Source organism: Physeter macrocephalus, chromosome 4, assembly GCF_002837175.3.
Source record: "Physeter macrocephalus isolate SW-GA chromosome 4, ASM283717v5, whole genome shotgun sequence".
In the NCBI taxonomy this organism is placed as follows: Eukaryota; Metazoa; Chordata; class Mammalia; order Artiodactyla; family Physeteridae; genus Physeter; species Physeter macrocephalus.
This window is the reverse complement of record NC_041217.1, coordinates 77,952,712-77,963,106: the sequence shown is the minus strand read 5'-3', so window position 1 is coordinate 77,963,106 and position 10,395 is coordinate 77,952,712. Positions and strand designations below refer to the sequence as shown.

Genomic DNA, 10,395 nt, shown 5'->3' with positions numbered 1-10,395 from the left:
CCGCAACGGAAGGGGCCAGACCAGAGGAAGGCCCGCACACCACAAAAAAAAAAAAAAAAAAAAAAAAAAAAAAAAAAAATGTAGTTTCTAGTTAGATACTTTGGCAAAAAGTAGAGATTCTCAAATGCAATCACCCATCCACAGGAGCCTATATAGCTCATGGTGACTTTCCATTGTTTAACAAATATTGTGCTAGTTACCTCCTAAGTGGTATGTAGAAAACTTTGAAAGACTCCTTTAAAATTATAATTCTTACCATTAAAAATAATGGCAGAGAAACTTAGATCAACTCACCTGTTCATAATAATTATAAACTCCAGACAAAATATTAAAGGTACCAGAGAGCAATCAAAGAGGGCAGAAATTAGAAGGGATATGAGCCTCGAAGGAAAAAACAAACTACGTATATGAAACATGAATTTATACACCTTTTTCCCTGAAGGTATTCCCCAGTTCATGAAGCACAAAGAGAAACAGAAAGCAAGCAGAGAATGCAAGTCTTACTTGAGCTAAAGAGGTGTCTGGAATTGTCAAAGCAGCTGAAATTTGAGGAGGAGAAATCCTGGAAAAAACAGAACCACAGAGGAGGTAGCCCTAAAATATGTAATATAACTCCACAACAAGATGATATTTAGGAACACAATGGAAAGCAAGAGCTGGAAGGCTGAAATGCTGAGCATGGTTCCGGGGAGTCAGAGGTTTTACTTTAAATCCTACCAAATTAGAGGGGCTTGGGATACACCCCAGAATATGGTAAAAACCTCACGCTTTCCACTGAACCCACTGAGGGGTCATACCTTGGGAGTAAGGATTATATCTAGAGCCCAAGTCTAGACCAAGATGCACCATCAGACTAAGAGCAAAACAGACCCCCCCCCCCATAGCACAGCCCAAATAGCATCAAGGTGATCCAGTAACATTCTTTAGTAGAAGATAAAGTTTAAAATGCATCACTCACAATGTCCAGAAAACAATAAAAACTACCATAAACATGAAGTAAAGGGAAACCGTACCCGCAGTCGAGTGAAAGAGCTGTTTATGGAAACACATCCAAAGACAACCCAGATGTTAAAGAACTGGCAAACAAGGACTTTAAATAACTATGATAAATGCGTCCTTAAAAATACACATTTTGGGCTTCCCTGGTGGCGCAGTGGTTGGAAGTCCGCCTGCTGATGCAGGGGACACGGGTTCGTGCCCCAGTCCGGGAAGATCCCACGTGCCGCGGAGCGGCTGGGCCCGTGAGCCATGGCCGCTGAGCCTGCGCGTTCGGAGCCTGTGCTCCGCAGAGGGAGGGGCCACAACAGTGAGAGGCCCGCGTACCGCAAAAAAAAAAAAAAAAAAAAAAAAAAAAGAAGAAAAATACACATTTTGTGAATTTTACAAATCATATCCTCACCTACCCCCAACATTCTAGTGAACTTGAGTTGCCCACGATTTTTAATCAAATTGGGATTTGGAATGGTTTATATTTGAAAGTCTGAGAAAACAACTTGAAAGTGATGAATGACAGCCAAATTTAATTATATATTTACACCTCCCAGTAGGACAAGCGAGAGAATGAAATGCCTTATCTCTCTGTAGTGAGAGGGCTTTATTAAGATATGACAACAACTATTTAGGAGCAATAATTGAGTTTTATGCAAGATTACACCAGTTTTCCTTGTCTGGCTCCCAATCTAATCACAGACTGGTAGAGTACTTAGACTCTTAACAGTTAGAAAAAACAGTTGAGCTGTGTACAAAACTAACCTTTAAAAGTACTTATCCTCATCTGTCAATGTGATCTTATCAAGGATTTCTATAACTTCCATAAACAACCATTATAATTTAGCTGAATCAATAACATTATGCTCTTTAAAGAGACAGTCAGATACCTTCTACTTTAAAACATTTTCCATTAACTCCTACCCACCCACCCCAGTAAAAAAAATTTGGCCTCAGCTTTCTTTTCTTAATCCACTAAGCAATCTCATGAATAAAAAGACAATCATACGTCCTGCATATCTGATGTAATTTTTATAAACCTTCTAAGTGTTCTAATATTTATTACTATTTTGTGAAAATAGTATTTACTAAGCAAGCTGGAGTAACTTCTTTCCCCAGGGAAAAAAAGCAAAGCTGGTGAAGATATACTGAAAGGTCTGCTAAATAAATGTTATTTTTACTTAAATTTTTCTTAACGTTCTGTGGAGGTTGGCTGGCATGGCACTGTAGGATGACTGATTTGGCTTCCCTGATATTGTTCTTGCTTTTCCTGTGTCCACTTATGTTGACACTGATACTCCTGAAGGTGCTAACATTACTTTTATTGAAGTAGAGAAACATTCTCTTTTTACAAGTTTTGTTGTTCACATCCGTCTCCCGAAAAGATGGCCTTGCCCATTTTATTCCCTTACTCTCCGTTTCTCTAGAAGCTTGTTTTCCTCACAACAGGATTGGAAGACATCTGAGGGATGTCCAGGACTAAATCCAGAACTATAGCCATAAGCAACCCACCCCATCAATAATTAATAAGTATCCAGGGACAGAATTCAGGTAGCTTCCATTTTTGTCAATCACAAAGTGAGTTCCCTGTTTCCTAGCAATGCTTCTTCCAAAAACTAGGGTCAACTTTGTCTCTCCCACCTTGGTTACAGAGTCTGAGACTAACAGCTCACAAATCTGTTTTCTCCCCGAAATGACCCTTAGTGTCCATTCCTAGTAAGTGCTCAGAGATTGGTCTCCTCTACAGCCCTCTTTCCCCATGTCAGACCACAAATATGTAGGCCAACACTTAGAACGTATTTGAAATTCTCCCTACATAAGTCACCAAGTTGAATTATCTCTAAATAGAACTAAATTGCCTCTCTGTAGAGTACTACCATCCTGAACGCTACATGAAGCCAACAAAATTCTCAGAGGAAAGGACCAGTTTCTACTTATTTAAGACAAACAGATTTAAAGACATGTGAATGATATCTACCGAGCACTTTTGGTTCAAGAAACATATCGTTGAGCGCTAGCTACATACCAGGAGCTGTACTAGGCATTAACTGTGCAAAAGCACACAAGACCAGGACTTCACACTCTAGTGGGAGAAACCAACACATCAACAAATGATCATAGTATAATGGGTTAACTACCACGAGAGAGATAAATAATAGAATAAAGCAAGTAACTAAGACACCAGATGCCAAAAAGAGATTAACAAGATTTCAGTGGCCAATTCTAAGGTACTAAGTTCCTTTCCTTATTATCTCTAGTTGTGTTTCCATTCTTAGAGGAGACTACATCACATGTTTTTGGTTGGATTTTTTTCCCAGCTAGAAAAACTAAGTGAACAGCCCATAATCAGTTACATAAAAAATTTCACTCCCAGTGTTATATTTATTCCAATCCAAACAACCTATTGTTAAGCTTTACTGTCATCACAGCTTAAAATATTTTCACTTTGGTGAAGAAAATTTTTTCTGACTTGGAAAATTCTTGTTCATAACATTAAAGAACTTAGATCCTGGTGTCAGAATAGACTTGATTGGGAAAATGTCATTATTATAGTTATGTTTTTCAGTTAAATATCCAGAAAAGAAACAAACCCATGTTGGATAAACTCACTTCAAATGCTTATCAAGGGCTTCCCTGGTGGCACAGTGGTTAAGAATCTGCCTGCCAATGCAGGGGACACAGGTTTGAGCCCTGTGTCCGGGAAGATCCCACATGCCGCGGAGCAACTAAGCCTGTGCACCACAACTACTGAGCCTGCGCTCTAGAGCCCGCGAGCCACAACTACTGAGCCTACATGCTACAACTACTGAAGCCCACCTGCTACAACTACTGAAGCCCACGTGCCTAGAGCCTGTGCTCCACAAGAGAAGCCCCCGCACCGCAACGAAGAGTAGCCCCCGCTCACCGCAACTAGAGAAAACCTGTGCGCAGCAACGAAGACCCAATGCAGCCCAAAATAAATAAATTAATTATTTTTAAAAAAAATGCTCATCAAGCAAATACTTCTACCAAAGCAAAGAACAAATATATCCCATAAAAGTGTTAAAGAAGATAAATGTCATATTACCAAATCTTATTTTCCATTTAAGAAATAGAATGGAAACATGTTCCTAACAAAAATTTTCAATTGAGGTTGAAGAGGGAAACAAATTATCCATAGGCAACCTAGAGAAGCAATTTATGAGATTACCTCACAGGTTTCCTCAAACAAAAAGTATGGCTACACTAGAGGATGATCAGAGAGAAAGAAAAGAAATTCTCCTGAGGACTAACCTAAACCCCCTAGTCCTATCTACTCCTCATCCTTATGCTTTTAAACCTATATAATGACGTTCAGCCACAGCCCCTGCTCCCTACCCCATCCCTACAGGCATGTGTGCATCTTCTCTCAGTCTCTCTTTCAGAATTGATTTTTTATATAGATAAAAACGTTTCACATGGCTGTAGTATTTACTTACAGTAGGCAAAATTAAAGTTAACATCTATTTGGTTTGACTTAAAAACAAGATCACAGCTAACACGTTGAGAAGCGATTCTGAGGCTTTGCCTTAAACTGAAAAATGTAAAAGAATGTGCTCACTATATTTAACTAGCTACTCACTGAAAGTCTTTTTCATGATGAAAAAGATAAGACAGTAAGTTCTTATTAACCATTTATCTGACATCCACATCCTCATCCCCCACAAAAACTACATCAGAAAAGTTAGAGAACCAGTAACATTTCACAGAAGTATTAAAAAGAGTAGTATTACCAAATCTTGTCCAATTTCCTATTGAGGAAAAATAAAATACATAAAGAAGGAAAAAAACAGAGAAAAACTTACTTGCAGTACCCTGTACCATTGTGGTAGGTAACACATATTCCTTCATTTACACAGGGCTCATAGCCGTCCCGACATTGCAATGCTAAAAACAAGAAAAATACACATTAGAAATAAGTCACTAGTCATAACCCTCAGACATCAGAGAAACATCATCCAATCCAGTCAACATTCATTCCCATATCCAACTTGATTTAGGTTTCCCTTTAGAGTTTTAATTATCTTTTTATCTCTTGGCTCCTGCGGTCATAGAAGTATAGAAGCTCATCCCAAGAGTCTCTTCCCACGATAACTGTTCTGTGGTCCTGAATGATACTCTTAATTCTCTGTGCCTCTATCTCTCTGGCTGTTACATCCCTATTTCCCAATGATACTGAGAAAATTAAAGCTATACTATCCATGATATGCCATGAGCATCTTGGGATTTGGATACTTCAGATGAGCAAGGTAAGGATTCATCAATGAATATTTAGGAAGACCTGGGTAGATACTAGGTCACCATGATATTAATGAATTACTTAAGCCTCAGGTGAAGTTTCAAAACAGGCCACTTCAAGAAATAATCAGAAACATCAATAATATTCATTCAACAAACTGTATTTGAGAGCCTAGCGTGTACCAGACACTACATTAGGATCCAGAGGAAAAAGGGGAAATGGAAGTCATAGGGAAATGAATAAAACATAATCTCTAACTTTAAGGGGCTCACACAAACATGGGGAGTAGACTATAAATAGAGATTGTAGAGGAGGGGGGATTAAAACAAAGAAAATGAGAAGTTAATTTTATATATATAAATAAAACAATAATTCTCAAATTCTTGAACCCTACTCCCTGTAATAAAAAGGTACTTCATCATCCTAATCCCTCCCAAAAGCAGATTACCCAGAAATAAACAGCAATAGTAGAAACTTTCATTGATTTCAGCCAGAAGAGGAGGAAGGCCACACAAAGCCTCATTTGCTGGATAATTACAGTACCTTAATTGTTTAGCTTTTAGAGTTGGAATTTTCATCACCAAAATGCTTATCAAGAATACTAATAACAAGTGGAAGGGCAAGACAGAAAGAAACCTTGTCAAACAATAAAAATCAAAATTGAAGTCCATGAACTTTTTCTGGAAGATTATTAAGATCTTCATCTCCTAGGATGGTTCATGTATAAATACCTGAAAGCAAAACCGAGAAGTCTCCACTTTTGAGTTTCCTCTGTGCGTACCACTCTGAATAAACTGCAATATCAGAGGCTCTAGGTCTGCCCTTCTGGGGCATCAAAACCAGCTTCTTCTCACAGCAGGGCCCAAGCACAAGCTGGATGTTAGAACAGCTCCTCCATTAACAATTACTGCCTAAGAGCCTTCTATTTGCCCAGTTACCGTTATCAAATGATGAAACCCTTTGAGAATATGTTTACAAAAATCTCAGCTCTTAAGGTAATAATATTTTTTAAAACTAGTGATAACAATAGCAGCTAACACACAGCACTTACTAAATACCAGGTATTGTTCTAAGCCCTTTACACAGACTAATTCAGTCTTCCCAACAACCCTAGGAAGTAGTTAATTTCATTAAACCCATCCCACAGATAGGATAAGTGACCCGCCTATTGTCACAACAGTGAGTGAAAGAACCAGGATTTGAACCTAGCGAGTCTGGACCTCATGAGAGCGTCTGTGCTCTTAACTACAGTAATACACTGCTTCCCACCATCTGACATTTTTCTTCTCAAGATGGGCAAAATAGGTATTATTATACCCACGTATTAGGAAGTGAAGGCCAAGGAGGTTAAGAGGCCTCCTTATGGGGCATTCCTCCATAGCACTAGCTGTAACACTGCTGGGCCTTGCCGAGTGCAGCCCCGCCTCCATGACAGCTATTGGTACCACACAAGCGGTCACCGGGCTGCAGCCTGAGCAGGCATATTCAGGAAGAGGCTCATCTTGTTGTCCATGTCCCACTTCCCTGTAGGGCTCAAAAGCTCCCTCTTCCCACACTGATAAGCCCCATGCAACAACTATAATTAAAACAGTTAATGTCAGGTTATTTCCTCCATACCAAAGTTCTCAAACTGATTTTTTTATTCTCTTTAGACACTTTTATTAGTTTCAATGAGAACTTCCTGACTTTTTTTCTATTTGCTTTTTTCTTTAAATAGGAAAGGAATGTCCCGCAGGCCCAGAGCAAGCTACAGCTCTGGCCTCCCCCCTGCAGGAATCCTGGGGCAGTGGAGGGAGTCAGGAGTCCTGAAACCCTGGCTCTACCACAAACTAGCTGCACTACTGCAAGGAAAGCACAACCTCATGGGGGCTCAATTTCCCAACCTGTAAACCAAACTGGGGTAAACTAAATGCTGCTGAAGGATCCCCTGTGATCCAACAGTGACAACTGCCTCATTAAAAGTAGATGAATGGCATGCCTGGTACCTAGAGAAATCTATCCAGAAGGACAAAAGAAGCCAGCCACCCATGACTCAGAAAGCCATGGGTGCAAAAAAAAAAAAAAAACAACACAGTCTGTTCCTATTAAGCATCCTGGCAAATCATTACAGTGACAGGTGCAGAGAAATACAAACAACCTAAAGTCAATATGTGGCAATCAATCTAGAAAATAACCTCACAGCCCAGCCTAAGTGAACCAGTCAAATTCAGGGACCAAAAAGGAGGTAGGCCCACCAGGCTAATAATTAATGCCACTTGGCTGAACCGTAGGATCATGCTACCTTGAACCTTAACATTTACTAAGCCACGGTTCTCAAACTTTAGTGTGTATCAGAATCATCTGGAGGGCTTGTTAAAACACAGATTGCTGGACTCCACCCCCCCCAGTTTCTGAGTGAGTCCGTCTAAAGGGGGCCTGGGGATGTGCGTGCCTAACAAGCTCCCAGGTGATGCTGCTACTCTGAGGAGCCACACGTGGAGACAATACCTGTACTAAGGCATGATGGTCCCCTTTAAGGAATCCCCTAAGACTATATAATCCACCAGAAGTCTTGGATAATCTAGACGACAATGTATTGCCTGGATGAATAACAACAACAACAAAAAAGTAAAATTTGAGACTCACAACTTTGCTCAGAGGCTATTTCTAAATGAATACTGTAATTATTTGTCATAAATATAGAAGTTAAAACTTTGATAACTAAAAACCATGACAGTGAGGCTGGGAAAGATCTCATTTCAAAATTCAATTTACTTTTTTCCCAACGTAAAACACTTAAATTTAACAATAAAATTAAAAGCAGCTTTATATTTGTAAAGTAAAAAGTGAAACGTTCCATCATATCAGTTAGACATTAAACTGATGTTTTAATAGACTCAGAGAAACCGGTCACTCACGAAAGGAGTGACTTTTTCCCGAATTTCATCTTAAGCTACAGAGGTTACTCAATAAATGCTGGCTGACGAATATCAATCTCATATATGTACGTGCCCCCTGCCCCCAAAAAGGGCAAAAACAAAAAGAAGGAGTGGATTCCAATTTCATCACTCCATCACTTGGCAATGTGACACAATATCTAGAATATTTCCAATTTTCACACATTTTCTGCACTGCATATTTGGGGACTAGTCTTCCAATACTCAGAAACATACTTACAGATGGAATTCCCTGGAGGTCCAGGGGTTAGGACTCCACGCTTTCACTGCCGAGGGCACGCGTTCAATCCCTGGTCGGGGAACTAAGATCCCACAAGCCTCAGGGAGCAGCCAAATTCATTTCAAAAAAAAAAAAAAGTACTTACAGAGCATCTACTATGTGAGGTACAGGCCCTGATGTCAGGGAAACCAAGGTTAACAGAATAAAGTCCCTGTCCTCAAGAACCTTATTTCTACTAGGGAAAGACAGATAATGAACAAGTAAATTTATTTATTATCTCACAGTGGTAAGTGATAGATTCTATTGGAAACAGAACCCAGTTATGGGATACAACGTAATCAGGAAGGCTGGAGGTGTAGGGACCTACTTTAGATAAAGTGACTAGGAAAGGCCTCTCTCAGGTGGTTTCCTTTGAGCTAAGACTTAAATGAACAAGAATCATGAAGATATGGGGAAACAGTGATCCCAAGCAGAGGAAACAGCAAGCGTAAAGGCCTGGAGATGGAATGAGACTGGTAATTCCATGTCTGTATGGCTAGAAATTATTAAACAATGGGGAAGGTAATAGGAAACAGCAAGGAAGGCAGGCAGGGGTTAGATTATGGCTCCTACTCTAAGGGTGAGCATGAACTTACTGGGCTGCTCTAAGCAAGGAAAGCAACACAACCAGATCTGTGTTTGGAAAAAGTCAAGACTGTTAAATGTTCCAGTGTGTGAAGGCTTTTCTTCCTTTCTTATATAAGCTTATGCAAGTCACCCCATTTTAGACTAGGCCGAAGCCACTCATTTTCTCGGCTCCCCCGCAAATGGTAAGGATTTTATTCTAATCCCATCTAACCTCCCAGAATGACAATGTTACAAGTGTCAGTCCACCACTCGCTGATCTGCAGTGGCTTTCAGTTCTTACTCAGTTTTCAGAACTTATTCTCAGTTTGGCTTCAGAAGAACCGGTTGAGAGGTGGATGTAGTACCTTCGGTAGGTACAGAGCCCAGCCTGGCACTTTTTCTTCCAGGGACGAGTCATTCCTTCCTTCTTCCAGTCGAAGCCCTCACCCTGGCCTTCAAGATCGCAGCCTACATTATGCGCCCAGCATTTCACCTCAAACCGCTTTGAATGCAGCCTCTTGCTTGAACAGGCCATCGTGAACTCAGTTCCTTGCCTCCACTAGTATCTCAGCTTCCTCTGATTGCCACTTCCCCTTTACTATCTAAATTCTGCTCCTTCCTCCCAGGCCCAGCTCACCTTCTGTCTGGCCCACAAAGCTTCCCCTGGACGGTTCTGTCCTCACAGGCCAACCCCTACCCTTGTAACACTCATAACTCACAATTTAGCATTTAATTCTATACTGTGTCCTAACTCTCTCGGCTTTTACACTTTTAAGTTCCTAGATGATAGAAACCATTTCTTCTCTTCTGTATATCTGAGGCAATATAGTTTAGTGATTGAAAGCATAAATGCTGAAATCAGTATTTCTGTTGGAATTCCAGCCCCACCGTTTACTGTCTATCTCTGTATCCTCTTTGTACTTTCATTTCTTCATGTACAAAATAATCTCTCTCAGAGCCCTGGCAAGAATGGACTAAATTAATACATTTAAAGAGCCTAGAACAATGTCTGACACATAGTAAGAGCTCAAAAAAGGACTGCTCACATAGTAGGTACTTAAATTGTTTGTAATTGATTCCATGATAAATGGTGGCTTTAGAGGAACTTGTTATATCAATCAAACCCCAGTTTAACAAACTGAGAAATCTGGAAAAATAGAAGAGCCCTAAGCAATTTAGGACATAATATCAATAAATGGAATAAATTCTTCCCAGTTGCCAACAATAAAGGCCTAGTAAAAGATATCCTGGGGCTTCCCTGGTGGCACAGTGGTTGAGAGTCTGCCTGCCGATGCAGGGGACACGGGTTCGTGCCCCGGTCCGGGAAGATCCCACATGCCGCGGAGCGGCTGGGCCCGTGAGCCATGGCCGCTGAGCCTGCGCGTCCG

The 10,395-nt window shown here is 40.4% G+C and overlaps 1 protein-coding gene across 1 annotated transcript in view; it reads right to left on the bottom strand.

The window, feature by feature from the left end:
• The window catches only part of NOTCH2 (notch receptor 2), a 194,797-nt gene that overhangs the window by 128,937 nt on the left and 55,465 nt on the right, over positions 1-10,395 (bottom strand). The window contains exon 2 of the mRNA XM_024119792.2: positions 4,812-4,893. Within this exon, the coding sequence (XP_023975560.1) occupies positions 4,812-4,893 (82 nt within the window). The remainder of the gene's footprint in view (positions 1-4,811; positions 4,894-10,395) is intronic.